This window comes from Pseudopodoces humilis, chromosome 28 (assembly GCF_049639895.1).
Source record: "Pseudopodoces humilis isolate 2021_Gansu_Grassland_sample_001 chromosome 28, ASM4963989v1, whole genome shotgun sequence".
Taxonomy (NCBI): domain Eukaryota; kingdom Metazoa; phylum Chordata; class Aves; order Passeriformes; family Paridae; genus Pseudopodoces; species Pseudopodoces humilis.
In genome coordinates, this window is record NC_142227.1 from 4,050,071 (window position 1) to 4,071,833 (window position 21,763).

General features: G+C 55.2%; 2 protein-coding genes across 3 annotated transcripts; one reads left to right on the top strand and one right to left on the bottom strand.

The window, feature by feature from the left end:
- Positions 1-1,377: 1,377 nt before the first annotated feature.
- On the bottom strand, positions 1,378-10,040 carry SF3A2 (splicing factor 3a subunit 2). Of its 2 annotated transcripts, none has more exons than XM_088067809.1 (9): positions 8,504-8,628; positions 8,240-8,410; positions 7,223-7,294; positions 6,904-6,950; positions 6,023-6,132; positions 4,772-4,821; positions 3,992-4,132; positions 2,897-2,965; positions 1,378-1,787 (listed from the first exon to the last, which is right to left on the bottom strand). In XM_088067809.1, the coding sequence occupies exons 2-9, from the start codon at positions 8,363-8,365 to the stop codon at positions 1,455-1,457; spliced, it is 948 nt and encodes a 315-aa protein (XP_087923935.1). In that variant the 5' UTR covers positions 8,366-8,410; positions 8,504-8,628; the 3' UTR covers positions 1,378-1,454. The 2 variants fall into 2 exon arrangements, with proteins under 2 accessions (XP_087923935.1, XP_005531385.2); XM_005531328.3 differs by lacking the exon at positions 8,504-8,628 and adding an exon at positions 9,936-10,040 and having other exon boundaries at positions 1,379-1,787.
- PLEKHJ1 (pleckstrin homology domain containing J1) lies at positions 10,014-17,321 on the top strand. The gene is made up of 6 exons (XM_005531329.3): positions 10,014-10,169; positions 11,455-11,522; positions 12,517-12,583; positions 14,236-14,326; positions 14,510-14,573; positions 15,000-17,321. The coding sequence occupies exons 1-6, from the start codon at positions 10,076-10,078 to the stop codon at positions 15,063-15,065; spliced, it is 450 nt and encodes a 149-aa protein (XP_005531386.1). The 5' UTR covers positions 10,014-10,075; the 3' UTR covers positions 15,066-17,321.
- Positions 17,322-21,763: the final 4,442 nt, after the last annotated feature.

The following is a 21,763-nucleotide window of genomic DNA, read 5'->3' on the forward strand; positions in this document are numbered from 1 at the left end:
TCCTGATTTTGGAAATGTCCCGATAAAAAAATTCCAGACCCTTCTCTGGAAGGGAAGACCCTTCTCTTTCCAAGTCTTTGCAGCCTGGAGCTCAGAATTGTCAGGAACAGAGAATCCAGACTGGAGCAGGACATGGACAGCACGAGGGCTGGGGGAGTCTGAGGTCACTTCTACAGCAGCTGACCAAGGCCACAGAGCTGCTCCAAGGGCTGGAGCCCCTCTGCTCTGGAGCCAGGCTGGGAGAGCTGGGGGTGCTCACCTGGAGAAGAGAAGGCTCCAGGGAGAGCTCAGAGCCCCTTGCAGGGCCTAAAGGGGCTCCAGGAGAGCTGGAGAGGGACTGGGGACAAGGCCTGGAGGGACAGGACACAGGGAATGGCTCCCACTGCCAGAGGGCAGGCCTGGATGGGATATTGGGAAGGAATTGTTGGCTGTGAGGGTGGGCAGGCCCTGGCACAGGGTGCCCAGAGCAGCTGTGGCTGCCCCTGGATCCCTGGCAGTGCCCAAGGCCAGGCTGGACGGGACTTGGAGCAGCCTGGGATGGTGGAAGGTGTCCCTGCCATGGCAGGGGTGGCACTGGATGGGATTTAATGTCCCTCCCAGTCAAACCAGTCTGGGATTCTGTGACTGAGTGGGACCATCTCAGCCCAGCAGCAGAGATGAAGGCTTTGATTCCCCCATCAAGGGGGTGCAGCTGCAGGGTTCCTGTGGCCCCCCAACCAGCCAGAACTGGTCAGGAACCCCAGCCCTGGCCATGCCCTCACCCACTGAGCCCCCAGGATCCCCAAATGATCTCCCCCAGTTCAGGGACAGGAACCTGGGAAAGGCCAGACAAATGGCAGAACTGCTGCTGCTTTTTTATGGGAACCAAGTGATGGTTGGAAGGAAATATTTGGGATAAACCCACAGAGAACTAAAAACCTGCCTGAACAGAGCTTTCAGTGGGAGGAGGACACACAATAAAATCATGTGCAGGTGCTACACCATGGTACTGACACTTAATGAATTAAAATAATAAATTAATATTTAATGTCAGGAGCCTTTCTATGTCCTCAGTGAATGAACAGAGATGGGCTTTGGTTGAACCAAAACTGATTAATGGGGGGTAATTAATGGGACACTCATCAGGCAGCCTGAGGGGGATACCTCAGGCCAAGACAGCTGAGGGAGATATCCTGTCAGGAGGGGGGTGCATTGAGATTCCCAATCCTTTGCCTCCTCTTAGGAGAACTTCCAAAATAAAACCAGCCTGGGAATGTTTCCTGGATCTAAGGGGTAGGGAAAGTGAATCCACAGCAGCAAAGCAAACCAGAGGGAAAGGAAAATCAAAAACCTTTTAATGAATCTACAGAATTCAGTCAGGTTTCCAGACATACAAAAAGGAACTGCTCCCTGGATCGGGGGTGAGCTGCAGTTAAAAAGACACAAATCCCACGGGATGGAGTCCAGGAGGGGCTTCAGTTGGAGGGAGGGGGAGGGGGGATGGTGCCCGGCCCCTCCGTGGGGAGCGGCGGCCGCATCATGGGGGGCAGGGGGGCAGGGGGGGGCACCCCCGGTGCTGGGGGCAGCTGGGGGGGCACTGGTGGGGGTGGCACCGGGCCTGAGGGGGGCATGGGGGGCAGGGCCATGCCCCCAGGGGGGGGGGGGGGCATGGAGTCGGGCAGGGGGGGCCGGGGGGGCACCCCGTTCATCAGGGGAGGGGGCGGCGGCCGCTTGACGGTCGGGGGCCCTGGGGGGAGGTTTGGGGGGGCTGGGGGCTTCTCCATCTTGAAGTGGAATTGAAGGAAGAACTGGGAATGGGAGGAAAGCAGAGAAAAAGAACAATTAATCAGAGATTCACAGAATCCTGGAATATCCAGAGCTGAAAGAGACCCTCAGGGATGATCAGTGCAGCCCCTGGCCCTGCCCAGACCCCCCAACAAGCCCACCCTGAGCATCCCTGAGAGCGCTGTCCAAACGCTCCTGGAGCTCTGGCAGCCTTGGGGCCGGGCCCATTCCCTGGGGAGCCTGGGCAGTGCCAGCACCCTGGTGACAGCTCTGCCAGCACACAGGAGCTGCTCTCTGCCCCAGAGCACAGCTCAGGCCCCTCCTGTTGCCCTCAGATGTCCCAGCCCTGGCAGCATCTGTGACTGGTGCCAGTCTTGCCCCAGATTTTACCTCCCCTGGACTCTGAGCACTGAGGGGCTCCTGTGAGGGGTGGGCACCCCCCAGGCAACATCTCCTGCTCTGACAAGATACAGGGGAGCACCCCCAGGCTCCCTCAGCCAGGTGTGTGCAGGGAACACAAGGCACAGAGCCAGGGAGGGGACTGAGCTGCACATGCATCATGGAATCATTTGGGTGGGAAAAGCCAAACCTAACCCTAAGATCAACAAGTTCAACCATCAGCCCAGCAACACCACCACATTCACCACTAAACCATGTCCAAAAATGCCACATCCACATGTTTTTAAACACTTCCAGGAGTGGTGACTTCACCACTGTCCTGGGCAGTCTGTTCCAATGCCTGACAATGCTTTCAGTGAAGGAATTTTCCCAATATCCAACCTAAATCTCTCCTGACACAGCCTGAGGCCGTTCCCTCTGGGCTTTTCTCCTGTTCCCTGGGATCAGAGCCTGACACCAATCTGGCTGCACCCTCCTGTCAGGGAGGTGTAAGAGCAAGAAGGTCTCCCCTGAGCCTCCTTTTCTCTGGATATTTACGCCCCATCCTGCTGCTGCCAGAAATTTAATCCTCTCCAAGATCCCACACAGGAGGAGCTCTGTCAGGAGCTCTCACTGTACAGGTGTACTGAGGGAATAAGAGATTTGAACATCAGAGGCAGCAGGACAGAGCTGATGTCATTGTCTCAAGTTGCTCTGCTCTCCATAAGGACAGACATTACAAAACCTCAGTTACCTGTTTGGTTTCTCTGTTCCAGTGAGTCCAAAACTTTCCCTCTGCTTTATCAATTTCTCTGCTTGGCACCTGCACCAAAAGAGAACATAGAGCTATTCTTAGCCGCACTAGATTAGCTCAAAGACCTTTTTTAGCCCCAGAGCCTGTGAGATAAGCACAGTTATTCCAGGCCCTGCAGGGTTGTTATTAGACAGAGGTGGGGGCAGGAAAGAATTAAGTTACTTCCCTATCGGTCAAGGACAACCAGCAAAAATCCCTCCCTGAACATCTGCACAGAGGCTGAGGAGTGAAGCCCAGGAGGCTCCTGTCTGTGCCAGACACTGGGAATTCACAGCTCCCCAGAGCTCAGCACAGTCTGGTTTTCATGCCAGAGTCCTCCACCAAACTTCAGTGGGGTTTAATGACTTCCAGCCACGTCTTCCTGACCCCCCTTCCCAGTCCATTAACCCCTGAGGGTTAGCACAGACATCAGAGGGTTCATTAGGAATCAATCCCAGAATCTCCTGAGCTGGAAAGGACCCACAGCAATCATCAGTGCAACCCCTGGCCCTGCCCAGACCCCCCAACAAGCCCACCCTGAGCATCCCTGAGAGCGCTGTCCAAACGCTCCTGGAGCTCTGGCAGCCTTGGGGCCGGGCCCATTCCCTGGGGAGCCTGGGCAGTGCCAGCAGCCTCGGGGGGAAGAACCTTGCCCTGAGATCCATCCCAAGCCCTGGCACAGCTCCAGCCCTTCCTGGGCTCCTGTCCCTGTCCCAGAGCAGAGCTCAGCCCCTGCCCCTCCGCCTCCCCTCGGGAGGAGCTGCAGCCCCCGAGGAGCCTCCCCTCAGTCTCCTCTGCTCCAGCTGAACGAGCCAAGTGCTGCTCCTCAGCTGCTCCTCAGAGCCTTCCCCAGCTCCGTGTCCCTCCTTTGGACACTCTCTAATGGCGCAGCATCTTTCTCACATCACAGTGACCACACACAACACTGATGGTGAGGCTGTCCCAGTGCTGAGCAGAGCAGCACAATCCCCTCCCTTGACCTAGCAAAGGCAGGAAGGGAACTCTCCCAGGTTTCCTCTCCCAGGTTTTCTCTCCCAGGTGTTTCCCAAGTCTCACCTTGAAGGCGATGGTCTCGTAGGGCTCTGCTGCCATCAGCAGGTACTGCCAGCGCCGGTCTGGGGGCTCGATGCGCTGCTCGTAGGCCGACATGAAGCGGTGCCGGGGCATGATGCTCTCAGCTATCTCGGGGTAATCGATCTGGGGGGGCAGGGCAGCATCAGCAACACCCCCCCTGTACCCCCACCTCTGCTCCAAACTTATTTCCCAGGGTGGAGCATACCCAGAGCAATCCCCAACACAAAGGGAACAAACAGTGGAGGGAAGGGCTGAGAATCACAGAATGGTTTGGGTTGGGAGGGACCTTAAAGACCCCAAACTGAAATAGGTGAAATTTAGGAGAGATATTGGGAAGGAATTGTTCCCTGTGAGGGTGGGGAGGCCTGGCACAGGTTGTCCAGAGAAGCTGTGGCTGCTCCATCCCTGGAAGTGTTCAAGGCCAGGGAAGAGCAACCCAGTCTCATGGAAGGTGTCCCTGTGTCCCTGCCCATCACAGGGGGTTGGAAATAGATCATTTTAAAGGTCCCTTCCAGCCCAAACTATCTGTGATTCTGGGATCATCTCATTCCACCTCACACTACACATTCCTCTCCCACTACACAGCCTGGCAGCTGAGCTCAGGGATTTGCTCAACACAACCAGCTGCAGAAACTAGAAAGATAAGGCCTCCTTAATATTGCCTCATTATTATTGATTTCATGGATCCTGCAAAGAACTGTTCATTCCGCAGCAGTTTTATCTGGAAAATCCTGACAAGGAGAGTTTTAACCCTGCCCTTACCTGGAAGAGAAGGCTCTGCTGGCCTGTTTCTGGGTCCCTCTGTTTGGTCACTGTAAAAAAATAAGAAAGCTGAGAACATCCCCCAGCAGGGTGAGAGCACCATTAATCTGCCCTGAGAAACACAAAAAGCTTCCAACAATTAAATATTACAAGATTTTTCTCCTGTTTATAAAAAAAAATGTCTTTAACCAAATCTACTTCTGTGAGGGTGGGCAGGCCCTGGCACAGGGTGCCCAGAGCAGCTGTGGCTGCCCCTGGATCCCTGGCAGTGCCCAAGGCCAGGCTGGACGGGGCTTGGAGCAGCCTGGGATGGTGGAAGGTGTCCCTGGCCAAACCTGGGATGGGATGAGCTTCCAACCCAAACCATTCTGGGATTGTGTCACTGCTGTGGGCAGGTTTGGGTCCTTCTCCCCAAGGACACTGAGGGGCTGGAGTGTGTCCAGAGAAGGGAACAGAGCTGGAGAAGGGTCTGGAGCCCCAGGAGGGGCTGAGGGAGCTGGAAAGGGGCTCAGCCTGGAGAAAAGGAGGCTCAGGGGGCCCTTCTGGCTCTGCACAAGTCCCTGCCAGGAGGGGACAGCCGAGGGGGTTGGGCTCTGCTCCCAGGGAACAGGGACAGGAGGAGAGGGAACGGCCTCAGGCTGGGCCAGATTTAGGCTGGATATTGGGAAAATTCCTTCCCTGAGAGGGCTGTAAAGCACTGGAGGGGGCTGTCCAGGAATCACCATCTCTGGAAGTGCTAAAACACCTCTGGATGGGACACCAGGGGACACGGTTTAGTTGTGGCCTTGGCAGTGCTAAGTTTACTGTCTAATTCAGTGATCTCAAAGGTATTTTCCAACCTAAATTATTCAATGATTCTCCTCTGCTGCTGTGGGACAAAGCACTGGCGAGAATAAAAACCAAACTTTGTACTGAAGGCCAAAACTATGTGATTTCAGAAAAGAAACATGAGTTCTGGATGGAGTGGGTGATTTACAGCATTAATGAAAGGTGCTGCAGCACAGGAGAAGGAGGAGAGATGAAACGCCATCATCTCCCTGGCAGCCTGAGACACCCCATCTATTATTAAAGTGGTTCTCCCTGCCCTGTCAGCAATAAAGAAATGTTCCATGAACAATTTAAACAATAAAAGGACTCCAGGAGAGGTATTTTAATGGGCAGAGCTGCTAAAAAGACTAATGAATAATTCACATCCCATCTGGGCACTCCAGGCACTGCCCATCAGGGACCTCCTGGCCACCCCTGACTCACCTTTGTAGCCTGGGCGCCCAATTTTCACAAATTTCTTCACTTCCACTTTGACCTTCTCTGGGGCAGGTTGGGCAGGGGCTTCCTTGGCTTCCTTGGCTGCTCGTCGGGCCCTGGGGATGAATTTCAGAATTGAAGGGTTACCTGCCCTTGTTTCTAAAGGATACCCAGGAGCAATCTGAATCCCTCAGCACAGCATTTCACAGGAATCCTGCCAGGAAATCCTATTTCCCTTCCCCAGCTGTATCCATCCTCCCCCTAGTTGTCACTAGGCTGTCACTCAATCTGATCCACCCTCATGATGACCTTGAGGCCAGACTCCACAGATGGATTTGAGAATACTTTAATTCTTGAAATCAAACTGAAAAAAAAAAAAGGCATCAAACCCACAGATAAAGCAAACTGGATTCCTTAAAATAAAACTTACTAACTTCTCCAAACCTGTACTGACAAATCCAGATCACAGAATCTTGGAATCTCCTGAGCTGGAAGGGACCCTCAGGGACCATCAAATCCAACCCCAGGCCCTGCCCAGACCCCCCAACAAGCCCACCCTGAGCATCCCTGAGAGCGCTGTCCAAACGCTCCTGGAGCTCTGGCAGGCAGAGTTCCATCTAACCAGACTCAGACAATTTGCTTTTAAAACTCTTTCTCCCTCTTCCTTCAGAGATTTCACAACTGGATTTGAACTTTAGCTCAAAATGGGAGATTTTCAGCACCATTTTTCATGCAGGTTCAGGCTGTGCCTCCTGGCTGCATGAGGAACCACAGTAAAAGAACAATCAGGCAGGGTGCAGTGGAGTTAAAGGACTACAGATACCAAACATCATAACATTAAAGTGCTTCAGTAAGGGAGAATAAAGTTATGGTAGAGAATGACTTACAGATTGGTCTGATGCTTCTTCCCCTGGGTATGTGCTAAGTAACTCCCCTGAAATAAAAACCAAGGCAGAAGTTAAATGAAGTCATGATTGAAACTCTCCTGTCACAGGGAGATTATATCACAGCCTGACAGGGGTGTTTTAATCCTCACCACAGAGGAATCTCACTCCAAAAGTGCAGATTGCACTCAGTTGCTGAGCTGTTCTACACTGTCAGGTTTAACCACCCCTCATAGCTCAGCAGCCACTGCCCAGGTGCTGAAGGTACTGTTATTCCCAAATTGCTGCTGCTGGGATCAGGACAGGCAGGCCTTCCCCTCACCTCATTGTTGTGGAGCGTCAGGCAGAGCTTGCACTCGTAGGAGCCCAGATGATTTTTCATAAAATATGGGTCCTGAGAAAAGAATGATTGACAAGTTATGAGCAAAATCCACTGGCAAAGCAAGAGAACAACCAAAATACTGCAGAGTTCTGCGCTAGAGGAAGTGGCTCTTCCCCCCGAGGGTGCTGGCACTGCCCAGGCTCCCCAGGGAATGGGCCCGGCCCCAAGGCTGCCAGAGCTCCAGGAGCGTTTGGACAGCGCTCTCAGGGATGCTCAGGGTGGGCTTGTTGGGGGGTCTGGGCAGGGCCAGGGGCTGCACTGATCATCCCTGAGGGATCCTTTCAGCTCAGGATTTCCTAGGATCCTGTAGCTGAGTTCAGATTTTAAATTTACAGCACTAGAGAACTCTATGAGGAGGAAACAGAGAGGACCAACAGCAGCTGTGTGCATTGGTGACAGAATTCCCGACTGCAGCACGAAACACCACAACCCAAACCAGCCCTGGGGAGACTGGAAATAGATGGATAAACAAGAGCTGGCATCTCCCTGTCACTGTGTCCCAAACTTTCTTTATTCAACCCCCACATGCCCAGAAACAGAAGTATTTAAACCCAGTCCAAGCCCCAGCCTGGAGATAAAAAGGCTCTGGTTCCATAGAACCTAAAGGGGCTCCAAGAGGACTGGAGGAGGACTTTGGAAAAAGGCCTGGGGGACCAGGACAAGGGGGAATGGCTTCAAATAGACCAAGAGTAGGTTTAGATGGATTATTGGGAAGGAATTGTTGGCTGGGAGGGTGGGCAGGCCCTGTCACAGGGTGCCCAGAGCAGCTGTGGCTGCCCCTGGATCCCTGGAAGTGCCCAAGGCCAGGCTGGACGGGGCTTGAAGCGACCTGGGACAGTGGGTGGTGTCCCTGGATGAGCTTTAATATTCCTTTCAACCCAAGCCATTCCAAAATCCCAGGAATGTGACACTTCACTCTGTCCCCCACACTGTGGGAGGGCCTGTGCCCATCCCCACCTTGTTGATGTCGATGGTTTCCAGCGCCAGCTGCCGCAGCCGCTCCCGCCGGTCCCGGTTGCTCTCGGAGGCCGAGGCCACACCACCGCTGCCTGTTTTACCCCCAGGGCGGTGCTGGAAATCCATGGTGAGGACTTCTGGGCTTCAGCTCCTCCTGGAGAAAGGGAGAGTCTGGGAAAAGGAGAGAAAGCAGTGTGAGCAATAATGGAACCAGAGGATTGTTCAGCCCTGTCAGTGAGGATGGGGATGACACCCCAGACATACCCTGGGCACAGGGTTTCTGTATGCAATCCCATACGGAGCACATCTGGTACCACCAACTCAGGGAACACGAGTAAAAGGATCCAGAAAATCCCCCCGGAGCCTTCCCCATCTCCTCAGCCCAAGCCCAGCTGGGCCCCAGTGTGGCCAAACAGCCCCACCAGAGGCTCCCCCAGATCCCCAACAGGAGCCTGCCCCCCTCACCTGAGGCACCAACAGCTCCCCCCTCTCCATCACCCAGGCCTTGTGCTCCACCACCATCCCCCAAAACCCCAAGGCCACCACCATGGGAGGGGTCAGAGGCTCCAACAAGATCAGGGGCTCTGAGCAGTGTCCCCAAGCCCCGGGTAAAGTCCTGGAGCTCTCCTGCCCTCGACAAGGTCAGACCCCCCCCCAGACCTCCCCACATGGAGCCCAAACACTGTAAAGACCTTTGAGAAATCCCAAATCCTTCCCCACAGAGAGCCCAGTTCTCCCAGTGTCTCTCCCCCAGTTCCTGTCCTCTAAGTCTAGTCCTGCTTCTCCTGATCTTCCCAATTCTCCCCCCATTTTCCCTGTCCTAATTCTCCAGTACCCCCAGTCCTCCCACCCATGTCACCCAGTTCTCCCAGTCCCCCTCCAGCAACTCCCATCCTGATTCTGCAGTCAAGGGGCCCCAGGTACCCCCAGTCCTGCCCTCCCGATGCTCCCAGTAGCTCTGCTCTGGTCCTACCCCAGTTTCTCACTCGTCATTCTCCAAACCCTCGGTTTTCCAGCCCAGATTCTCCAGTACCCCCAGTCCTCCCACCCGGAAACTGAGAACCCAGAGAACCCAGCTCCCGCAGTGCCTCTCCGCCAGTATTTTTCCAGTAACTCTGTCCCAGTTCTGCACTTGGGTCTCCCCCAGGTGCCCCCGGTCCTGCCCCGCTGACCCTCCCAGTACCCCCAGTCCTGCCCTGGTCCTACCTCCAGTTTCCCACTCGTGATTCTCCAGTTTCCCCAGCCCCACCACCCCCAGGTCGCCCAGTTCTCCCAGTCCCTCCTCACCCAGCACTCCCAGCTCCTCCTCACCCAGCTCTCCCAGTTTTCCAGCTCCGATTCCCGCAGTCCTGCCCTGCTCCCGCTCTCCCCTCAGGGTCCCGCTCTCCCCTCAGAGCCCCGCTCTCCCCTCAGAGCCCCGCTCTCCCCTCAGGGTCCCCCTCTCCCCTCAGGGTCCCCCTCTCCCCTCAGGGTCCCCCTCTCCCCTCAGAGCCCCCTCTCCCCTCAGGGTCCCCCTCTCCCCTCAGGGTCCCCCTCTCCCCTGAGGGTCCCCCTCCCCCCTCAGAGCCCCCTCTCCCCTCAGGGTCCCCCTCTCCCCTCAGAGCCCCGCTCTCCCCTCAGGGTCCCCCTCTCCCCTCAGGGTCCCCCTCTCCCCTCAGGGTCCCCCTCTCCCCTCAGGCCCCATCCCGGTCCGTACCTGCGCGCGTCCCCGCTCCCGCCCCGGCGCATGCGCGCTCCCTCCGCCCCGAGCGCTTCCGGGGCCGCTGAGGGCGCTTCCGGCGGCGCTGGCGGCGGGCCCGGGCGGGGCCGGGGGCCGGGGGCCGGGGCGGGCCCGCCATGCGCTACAACGAGCGGGAGCTGCTGTCCCTGGCCCGCCAACCCGCCGAGAAAGCGGCCGAGATCCGCATGAGCGTCCCCAAGAAGGGCAGCGGTGAGGGGGAGTCCGCGAAGGGGCGGGAGCGGCGGGGCCTGAGTGGAGAATCAGGGCTGGGGGTATCGGGGTAGGACCGGGGCAGCATTGGGAGGATCGGGGTGGGGCAGGACCGGGGGTATCTGAGGGGCCCCGAGGCGGGAACCAGGGCTGGGGTTACTGGAGAGGGACTGGGAGAACTGGGGAATCCGGGCTGGGGAAATGGGAGTAGTGGGCGAGGAGGGACTGGGGGAGCTGGGGCGGTGAGACTGAGGACACTGGAGAATCACAAGCGAGAAACTGGGGGTAGGACCAAGTCAGGACTGGGCAAACTGGGAGTATTGGGAGAGGCAGGTGGAGAGGGAGCAAGGTTGGAGGGCGGTGTGGGGAGGCAGGTGAAGGTGGGTCAGGACCGGGGGTCTCTGAGGGCCCCCGAGGGGGGAATCGGGGCTGGGGATACTGAGGAGGAACGGGAGAGAGGCTGCGTGCCCTGGGTGGTGGGACTGGGGACACTGGAGAATCACAAGTAGGACCAGGGAGGGACTGGGGGTACTTGAGGGGCCCCGAGTGTGGAATCAGGACTGGAGTTACTGGGGGACAAGGCTGGAGAGGGACTGGGGGAGCTGGGTGGGAGGATTGAGGGTACTGGAGAATCCAGGCTGGGAAAGCAGGGTGGGACTGGGAGCACTGGGCAGAGGGGAATGGGCAGGACTGGGAGCACTGGGTAGGGGGAGTGGGCAGGACTGGGAGTGCTGGGAGGCAGGACTGGGGACAGGCAGACTGGGAGGCTGGAGTGTGGGAATGGAGAGCATGAGTGGTGGGATCCAGTCTGGGCATGGAGGGAGATTTTGAGGCTGGGCTGGGGCCAGAGAGATGCCCCGATTCCAGAGGATCTGGGCAAGAAGCTCTTCCTTGAAATCTCCCAGCAAATTCCCTTGCAAACCAGCACCGAGTGTTGAGCTCACTCCCTTATCCTGGGCCTTTCCTCCTCTGAGCACCTGGTGGACTTTGTCCCTTGGAGGTGACGCCTGTGCTGACAGCTCCAGGCAGGGTTCCTGGGATCTGGAGCTTTTCCTGGAGTACCTGAGGCCCTGCTGGTGCTGCTGTTGTGAGCTGGAACTGCCTGGGAGCTGCTCAGGGGCTTTGTCAGCCTGAGGCCACTCAGACACTGTTTGGGGGAGCAGCCTCAGGGGGGTGCAGGGGGTGCTTTGGGGGGGTCAGTGCCGTGCTGGGCCCTGGCAGGGGGTACCCCCTGCTCCCCGTGCCCGCTGCCTCAGCCCTGCCCTGCTCTCTGCTGTCCCCACAGTGCTGAAGAAGCGCCTGGTGAAGCTCGTGGTGAACTTTCTCTTCTATTTCCGCACTGATGAGGCTGAGGTAGGGATTGGGCCTTGTGGGTGGGGTTTGTTCCCCTCCTTTCTTTTTCTGTGCGTGGTTTGTGTGGGCTGGGAAAATGGTGCAGACACAGAGCTGGAACAGTGTCCACCTTTTCACTTCCATCAGCTCAGCCAGGCTCCAGGAGAGTTGGAGAGGGACTGAGGACAAGGCCTGGAGGGACAGGACACAGGGAATGGCTTCCAGTGCCAGAGGGCAGGGCTGGATGGGATATTGGGAAGGAATTGTTGGCTGGGAGGGTGGGCAGGCCCTGGCACAGGGTGCCCAGAGCAGCTGTGGCTGCCCCTGGATCCCTGGCAGTGCCCAAGGCCAGGCTGGACGGGGCTTGGAGCAGCCTGGGATGGTGGAAGGTGCACCCATGGCAGGGGTGGCACTGGATGGGCTTTTAGGTCTCTTCTAACCCAAAGTGTTCTATGAAATACAAGACAAATCAGATTTTCAATCCCTTCCCTGCTGCCTGATTTTCTTCTGGCACGTTGTGTCGCTTGGACAGGGGTTTCCTGTGCTTGTTCTTGTTCATGGCCAGTGTCACTCGCTGTCCCCACATCCCTGAGCAGTACCAGGTGTTTTTTTGTTCATCCTGAGCTGCTCCAGCTCCCCTCACACTGTTTAACCTCTTGCAAGACTCCAGACTTACACAGCTCAGTGTTGATTATTCTGGGTGTCACAGTAAATGTTTCGTTTTTGATTCAAAAAGAAAAAGTTCTCTGCTATTGCAGAGTAGTAAAGGCCAGGCTGAATCTGAGCCAGTAGAGGTGATTAACACCTAATTAACAAATGCAAAGTGCTGCAGGTCAGACTGGCATGAAAAGTAGATTAAAGTACCAAAAAATACGGTGCAATCAGACTGAATTATTTAAATAAGTCGCACCAGCTTATGAAACTTGCTTAAAAGGCTCCAGGGAAGAACTGCAGGTTGAATCTTCGTGGTGTTGGGGGCACTGTGGGTTAAACCCTCTCTCCATGTGTTTTCCAGCCCATTGGAGCTCTGCTGCTGGAGCACTGCAAGATCACCAAAGAGGAGGAGAACGTCTTCTCCATCAGTGAGTGCTGCCTGGGCACCCCTTTGCCTTCCCCTCGTGGCACAGGAAACATTTTACTGTTCAGTTCCTGCTTTTCCCTGTTCTCTGGTGACAGTGGGGTCAGCTCAGCCCTTCCCCTCCTCAGTGGGGTCACTGGCCAGCCCTCCTCTCCCTCAGTAGGGTCAGGGCTCTGCTTCCAGGGAGCAGGGGACAGGACAAGAGGAAATGACCTCAAGTTGTTCCCAGGACAGGTTTAGGTTGAATATTGGGGAAAATTTACTCACCAAAAAGGTTTGGAAGTACTGGCACAGGCTGCCCAGGGCAGTGGTGGAGTCACCCTCCCTGGGAGTGTTCAGAAAATATGGCACTTGGGGACAGGGGTGAGTGGTGAATGTGGTGGTGCTGGGCTGATGGTTGGACCTGATGATCCTAAAGACCTTTTCCAACTTTAACAATTCCTCAGCCTTTCTCCTCCTCAGCTGCCAGCTGTTCCTCACTGTGCATGTGGCCCATCCCAAGGAGATCTCAGGGATATTCCATGGCACAGCCTGTGGGATTTGCACAGCTGCATGTGCAGAGCAGCACTAACAGCAGCCAAACCCCGCTGGGTGCCTGTGGAATCCCTGGCAGGGGAGATTGGTTATTGACAGATCTGCTCTGTGCTGCTGCATTTTATCCAAAAAAACCCCTGGAGAGGCTCAGATAAAGCTGCTCCAGCCCCGTCCTCCCCTCTGTTTGTCCTTGTGGCGGCTCCAGCTGGGCTGGCTCCCCTGGGAGCAGCCTTTCATCCCGCAGCTCTCCCCTGTGCCAGAGGTATGTGGCCACAATAACAGGATGTTTCTCCAAGGCCATCCCTGTATCTTTTGGCCTGGCTGCCAGGCACAGCTGTGGCTCTGCTCTGTGCTTCCAAAGGACCCTCAAACAGCCTGAACACACTGAGCCCAGAGCACCATGTGCTGGATTTTGGGGATGTTGGGAGCTCTGGTGGGTGAGGATTCCTGAGTGGGGTTAAACCCAGCAGTACCTCGTGTTAGGATGTGTCCACAGCACACTCAGCTGTGTCACAGCCTGACCCAGGTGTTTGGCAGCAGCAGCCCTGAGGGTCTGCTCAGCAGAGCTCTGGGGACAGGAACTGGTGCCATGTCCTGGCTCTGTCCTGGTCAGGAGCTGGAGTGGCCCCAGGACCTGCTCTCCATGCTGGGAGTACCATGTGGGTGCCACGTTCCCAAAAGCCTCCAGCAAAGGCAGCTCAGGACCTTCTTCCAGTGCAGTTTAACTCCTCAGTTGGCTGCTCCCTGCAGGTATCCCAGTTCCTCTCTCAGGGCTTTTTCCCACTTGGATATAAATCCCTGGTGTCTTTGCAACGAGCCTCAGGGAGTAGGTCAGGATATGGCTGTGCTGGTCCAGTTCAGTTCACCCTCAGTTTGGGAAGTTGCTCTTCCTGAGGTCTTTGACTGCTGTAAGCTGGGAAATGCTGTGGGCAGCTGCCCCAGGCACCCAGAGCCACCCAGGGAATGGGAGAGGGGCTGGGGGTTGGGATTGCAGACTCGTTCCCAGCTCATCTGAGTTAACAGAGCTGCTAACTGTGGCCTGGCAGAGTCTGGGGAGGGAGGCAGGGGAGCACCAGCAGCTCTGTCAGGACCTGCCTGGAGCTTTTTCCTTGTCCCTGGCAGGTTTCATCGAGGAGCCAGAGAGGAAATACTGCTTTGAGTGTGCCACGGAGGAGCAGTGCCAGGAGTGGGTTGAGGCACTCAAGAGAGCCAGGTGGGCTGAGCCCTCGGAGCCAGGGCAGTGCTGGGGGCTCTGGGCTGTGTTCTGGGATCAGGAACTGGGAGGGCAGTGCTTGTCTTCTCCCAGACAAGCTTCCCTCTAGCTCTAAATAGCATCTGAAACTTTCCCACATCCTTCTCTGCTCAGCCCTCCCTGTGCTCTGTTCCTGTCTTGCAGCTACGAGTTCCTGAGGAGGAGCCTGATTTTCTACCGGAACGAGATCCAGAAGATGACAGGGAAGGTGAGCACCTGCCTGCAGGGCACTTCCCAGGTGGTGACTGATGCCTTTGGATGGCAGCAGAGGCTGTTACTGCCAGTCCTGCCCAGGCTGTGTGTGAGAAGGAGATCCTGTGGTCTCCACAGCACCTTCTCCTGGGTGCTCACTCCCACCCTGCTGCACACGTTCCAGCGTGTGTTTCAGGTTTGGAGCTGGACGGGTCCAGAGCTGGCCTGGCCTCCCAGGGAGGGGTCTCTGGGACAGTTCACACCAGCCCTGGGCAGATCCATGGGTGGAGATGCTGCTCACCCCCTGCCAGGTGCTGGGAGCATCCAGGGAGGGAGGTGGCTGTGGCTCCCCTGGACCTTGGGTCCTTGCTGTGTCCTGGTGTCCCAAGGGTTGCTGGGCTTTACCTGCATCTCACTGGTTCCTCCCTGTGCTCCCCTGCAGGACCCCCTGGAGCAGTATGGAATCTCTGAGGAAGCTCGTTTCCAGCTGGGAGCACACAGGCAGTGACCCCCTCACCTGGCTGGAGCTGGCTCCTGGCTCCACCCCAGTCCCCTGGGAAGGACAGCAGCTCCCACAGTGACCACGTGACTTTTTTATTTATTATCCAAATAGTTTTGTATTTTTTTTTTAAGGGAATTCGTTGCACATTCCCAGTTTCCCAGCTGGGGAGGCTGAGCTGCTCCATGGATGCTGCAGTGGGAGCAGAGCTCCCCAGCCCTGGGATGAGCAGAGGCAGGGACTGACGCAGCTCCCAGCCCCTGCTCTCCTCCAGGACACTCTGGGGCCACCTGAGCCAGCTCCATCCCTTCTGCTCTGTCCTGAGGGGCCTGCTTGGCTTCCCTGGCTCAGGATCCTGCTGCAGTGTCCCAGGAGCCATGGGCTCATCCCTGGCTGTAAGAGCATGGTGTGACTGATGCATTTCTGGGCTCCAGGGTTAACCCCTTCCTGCCTCTCCAGGGAGGAGTGGGAATTCCTCCAGCTCAGCCACAGCTCCAGCTGATGGAGAGGGGCATCTGCTCCCCTGTGCCAAGGCATCAGCCCTGTGCAGCCACGGCCTTTTGGGATCTTCTTTTCCCTCCCCTGGGCAGGTGCTGTAATTCCTGGGGACTGGGTAAGCCCATCCAAAAGAACAAAGCTGCAGAACATGAGGGAACAAAGACAGGGAGAGATCCCTGTGTGATCCTGCCTGTCTGCAGAGCTCTGCAGTGATCCAGCTTCCCAGGGAGGAGAGGCAGATGGAGAAGCTGGCAAAGGCCGGAGCTGCTCCCTTTGGCTGGAGGATGGAGCTGCAGGACGTGCACCAGCTCAGCCAGGCATTAACCCTTCATTCCCTGAGCCACTGCTGCAGCTTTCCTCCCCTCTGTGTGTCCCCTTTGTCCAAAGGGACAGACCAAAAAACTGCCAAGGTCACAGTGAGCTGCCAGGGAACCAGGGCTGCCTGTCCTGGAGCTCGTGCAGGGAGGAGATAAGGATTAGGAACATCCCCACAGGATCAGCCCTGGCTCTGGCTGCACCGAGGAAAACTGCCCAAAAATGAGGAATGGAGGACACTCCCCACACCCAGGGCTGCAGCAGACCCAGATTCTTGACTATCAGAGCAGATTCCCTGGAAGCAGCCTGGGAAAACCCCCAGGAAAGGCCTCTGGGAAGGTCCCAGGTGTCCCTGTCCTGTTGCTGGCAGCAGGAACGGGACTGGGGCAGGGTGGGGGCTTGGCCTCCTGGGCTTTGGGAGCTGCAGTTCTGGGTGTGTTTCCCCTCCAGCTGCCCAGCCCAGGGAGGGGGTGGAGCAGCCTCTGAGCTGGGATTGAAGGGAATTTTGGGGTCTTTTCCTCCTTCGCTGGAAATTAATGCCCAAAGCGGAGCCGACACTGCAGCCTTTGGTACCGTGGTGTTCCCTCTTTACCTCGTGCAGCTGAGTACCAGGAGTGACACCTCTCACTGAAGCTTTAATGTGAAAGCTGAGATATTTTTCCCTCCTCAGATATTTCCTTTCCCTTGAATCATTCCAGGTGCTTGCTCCAGAAAGTACCAAAATCAGCAGAGGGGCAGCTGCCCTAGGGCATCAGCTGAGGGCAGCAGGGAGGGAGCAGAATCCAGGGGGGGTTGCAGACAGATGGCAGCTCCAGGGGAAGCAGCAGCAAGGGATTAAAAGCAGGAACACAGAGGAGCTGTGCTTTAGGGAATCAGTATCCTTGGATGACTCCAAAGTGCATTTTAATCCTGCCCAGCCTGCATTTTTACAAACCAGAGCTGAGTTCTCAGCTGGGCCTGCCACTACTGTAGCAAAGGTGTCACCTGTGCCTTGCAGGACTTGGTGGCCTCACTGAACACCTTTCCCCAGGTGGAGCTGCCAACCTCCAGTGTCACTGTGCAGAAAATGGGTGTTTTGTATTTGCTGTGACAGGGAACAGTTGGGTGAGCAAGAGCAAAGCCCAACACTGATTTAAATGTTCATCACCAATGACATTTCTTAACTGAATGTACAACAAAAGCTGTGAAGGGTTGCCAGGGCCAGGCCAGGCCCAGGGACTCAGATCCATTGTAGGGCTGGGACACGGGGTGGGATTTAGGGAGGGAGGATGGTACTTTGTAGACACTTTGAAATCTGCATCAGCTGCTGCTGATATACAGACAATTGCTCATTTTTCACACTCTGAGGACTTTGCTTGTTGTGTTTCAGCTGGAGCTGGTCTCCCTGAGAGCCAGCTGAAGCCATTTCTCTGTTGTACAGTGAACATTCCCAATAAATCCTGTTTTAATCTTTGTGGTGGTCAGAACTGTTCTACAACACCAAAACCTCCCTGGGAGGGGTGGCTGGAGCCAGCTCAGGGGCCAGCCCAGGGCACCAGGTGTGGTTCATGCTCAGAGCCAGCTGGGGATGGCTCCACAAGAGGCTTTGGAGAGGCTTTTTCATACATCCAGAGAATACTCTGGGTTGGAAAGGAGCCTTTGAAGGTCACCTAATCCAGCTGGTTTTGGTACTGGAGCCAGGGCAGTGGCAGGTGCCAAAGCAGGAGCTGGGTCAGGCTGTGGCTGTGGTCCAGCAGAGCCAGGGGCTGGGGGCTCTCATGAAGCTGGGGCTGTGGCTGGTTTTAAATCCTACAGGGAATTGGCTCAGGAAGCGTTTGTGGCCTCCAGCTGTGAGGTTTAAACACATAAAGCCTGTGGGTTTGTTGCACTGGTGCCACTGCTGGCTAAAAGGGACCGATGCTTGGATGGGTTGGGAATTGTGGAAGCATTTAGGTTAGAAAAGACCTCTAAAAATTCATTGAGTTCGACCCAGCAGTGCCACGGCCACCACTGACCCATGTCCCCAAGTGCCACATTCACACTTCACTCCAAAGCTCCCAGGGTTGGGGACTCCACCACTGCCCTGGGCCCCCCCTTCCAGCGCTTCCCAACCCTCTCAGTGAGGGCATTTCCCAATATCCAATATCCAACCTAAACCTCCCCTGGCCCAGCCTGAGGCCGTTCCCTCTCCTCCTGTCCCTGTTCCCGGGCAGCAGAGCCCAACCCCCTCGGCTGTCCCCTCCTGGCAGGGACTTGTGCAGAGCCAGAAGGGCCCCCTGAGCCTCCTTTTCTCCAGGCTGAGCCCCTTTCCAGCTCCCTCAGCTCCTCCTGGAGCTCCAGACCCTTCCCAGCTCCGTTCCCTTCCCTGGACACGCTCCAGCCCAGCTCCAGCTCCCTGGGCCCTGCTGTCCCCAGTGCTCAGCACAGCCCCAAACCCCCAGAGCTGAAGGTGCCACCTGGTTCAGGGGTCCCTGTCCCTCTGTGTCCCCACAAAATCCCCAAATCCCATTTCTCTCCTGATCCCAGCCCATCCTGCTGAGGCAGTGAAAGTCCACACGAGCTCGGTGTATTAAAATACAGACACTTTAATATAAAGACAAAACTTCAAAGCATCATTTCAATTACAAATCAAGGGAGACACAAGAAATTAAGTGGAGGGAGGGGAGCAAAAACTAACTCTTACATTGTGGAGAATTAGAAAGGCCGGGTGGAAATATATATATTATACATACATATATACACACCAGAATTCACACTACTGCTAGGCAGGAATGAAAGGAATGACAGGACAACTTACCAGTATAAAAAAAAAAAAAAAATTAAACAAAAAATTAACAACCAAAAAAAAGATAAATTAGGGGAAGTTTGAATTTTAAATAATTCAGTTTAATAGGCTAAACTATATAAACTAATTCCTATTCACTAGGAAACATCCCATATCACTGTCCTAAGAAAATGGGTTTTTCTAAAAATCCATTGAAAAATGGATTTTTATTAGTAGTTAAAAGTTTAATAATCAATTCCTGAGCAACAGCAACCTCATCATCTACTGCTTTCCCCATCCAAGTCCCACTCAGCAAGGGCAGGCTCTCACTCCTAAAATGTTTAAATAGAACAGAGACCTAAAAAGTTGGGTTTTAATTGGAAATTGATCACTTCAAAGATTAATAGGTTAAAAAAGCCAAGCAGGATGGATCAACTCATTCCACCTTTTCCTCAATAACTCCAGAGACGAAACCTTTTAAAAATTATGTGACTGCACCAGAAAAGCAACCAGATGTACCTTGAGAAAACCAAAGGATCACAAACCTGAGAACTTCAGGGTTAGCATCGTCAAACTTTGAATTTTCAATGTGATTTTGTTTTTACACCATAAAAATCAAGGAGCCTCTTCAGGAAGAAGGTCCCAAACAGCGAAAGTACTGGACAATTATTTCCCAATTTTTTTGTCTTGGGTTTAAACCCTGAAGTTCCCAGTAAAAGCATTTTTCAATGCAATATTCAGTCTAAATAGATATTTATATATTTATAATGTATAAGGATAAATAAAATATGGCACAACAACATTTTGAAACTGGAACTCCAGCTTTTAGTGAAAACCTGATGGAGCGGAAAATGGAAATGGAGTAAAAAAACAAAAAGGAAAAAAACCTTTAAAACCAGTAAGACTTCAAATATTCACACACTGACTGCACATCTGTGCTCCCAAAACTCCAATTCCTGTGATTTTTCCTCAGTGCTGCAAAGATAGTTCACAAAAACACTGTGCAGTTTCTGCTCCCCAAAAGGATTTGGGGTTCACAGCCGTGTCCAAGGCCCTCCCCTGCTCCCAATCCTTAATCAATCCTCTCTGTGCTTTTGGCTCAGACAAAACAAGAAAAGCAGAGTTTTCCATGACAGCCACCCCCGGGATAACTCCAGGGTGGAGTTACCCAGGACAAAACACAGGGAGAACCCTCAGGTTTCCACGCCCGGGATCAGAGGGCAAATTCCAGCACCGAAAGCAAATGGGCGACACAGGGCGAGCCCAAACCCCGGAACCCTCGGGACGGCTGCTCCAGGAGCATCCCCGGGGCCAGGGACCCCGGGCCAGGCAGTGCAGGGACCCCGGGGGTGCTGAGGAAGGAGGGGAATCACCATCGGCAGCCTGAGAACAGCTCCCAGTGCTGGGAGTCTCCTCTGGCAGCGATCAGCAGGGCAGCCTGAGCATCCCGAGGGCACCGGTGCCAAGCTGGGCCCTGGAGGGACCGGGAGGAGCTGGAAGCACTGGCTGTCCCCTCCCTGAGCCAGGGCTGGTGTCCCCAGCAGCTCTGCACCGCTGGGATTGTCCCTACCACCACTCTCTTGGCCTCTCCTCTGCCTGGACTCTCTTCCAAGTGGAAAAATAAGGGGTGGGGGTAGCAGCTGCTGCTTTCTGAACACACAATCCCAGCAAGAACCAAACCCCAGGCCGCCTGTCTGTGGCCACAAGAAAGGACCTTCCCCTGGAAGGGGCAGCCCAGCAGAAGAGGAAGATCCAGAAGGCTGGGATGAGATGGAAACAATTAATTCGCTGTGGTGGGGAGCACCTGAGCAACTGCTGTACCCCACAGGGCTGGGGAGAAGGTGCAGGAGCAGCAGGTGAGGCAGGTCTGGCTCTCACCCACCTCCTCCTGGATGTGTCAGAACAGTTTGGAAAGACTGGAAAGCACCTTTAAAGGTCATTTAGTGCAACCCCAAGGAATGCTGCAGAAGTGACCCCAGCACACGTCTCAGAAGGAAACCTGTCCCCAGCAGGGTGAGGGCAGGGACACAGCCCCAAGCAGCCCTGGAGCAATGCTCCAGCTGGAGATGTTTCCAGGTGGGATGGAAGAGCTGATCAGGCTGGAAACCTCTCCATTCCCAGGCTGCAATTGCTCAAGTGACTTCCTCAAGGATTAAGTTTGACTAAAGAAAGAAGAAAGTGACTCAGCGCTTGAACTGAGTGTGACCCAGAGCTGGGCAAGTTTCACACTAAGGAGTGTCAAATCCTGGGGATTTGGAATATCTGGATTCAAAAAGAGATGATTAAATCCATTCATGACCAAGTGATGTCACCTGTGGGACTTGAGGGACTGATCCCAGACTCAGACCCTCCAAGCTCAGCTTGATCCCACCAGCGAGTCCTGGCACAGGGGGAATCCCACTGCCTGTGCCAGGTTGAGCCCAGAGCCAAACCCCAGCCAAGAGCAGGGGCAGCACAAAGCCTGCACTGCAAGATGGAGTGCTGTCCCCAACAGGAAGGAAGGAAGGAAGGAAAAGAGATGGAATCACAAGAATTTCTGATCTGTATGGTCGAAGAGACACAAATTCCTGCTGATTAAAAGGAGCTGGAGTTGATGCTCAGTCCCAGAATTCCAGGGACAGTGAGGATGTGCTGCACTCCCTGCTGCTTCCCTAAAAAGCTGCTTCTCCTCGTCCTCTCTCCCACTGCATCCACAACTGAACTGGATGAAGATGTTCCCTGGTTGTCCAGACTGATCCACACCTTCCTGCAGGAACAGCCTCGTTTGTACCACGCCGAGAGGTGATGGAGGGACACTTCCACATCCCCACTGTCCCTTGCACCAGCTCAGATCCAGCCTCTACATCCTCAGCAATGCTTTCCCACTCTCTCCCTCAGCAATCCAGCTGCTGGGTGTCCCCACACCCCTGGCTGATGGAAGACAAATTGCTACTGAATGACTCATCTGCAGCAAATCCCAAATTCAGGTCCAGTGCCTTTGGAGCCTTCCCAGCACTGTGGCTCCCAGGGGACTGGGCCTGGCGAGCCAGAGGTGGCAAATCCCCCAAAAAGGAAGAGCCCACGCAAGTCTTGTTCCTCAAGGCTGACATTTAGCAGCAGGGACAGGTTTTCCTCAGCACAGCACTCAGGAAGTTCCATTCTTTTGGCAGCA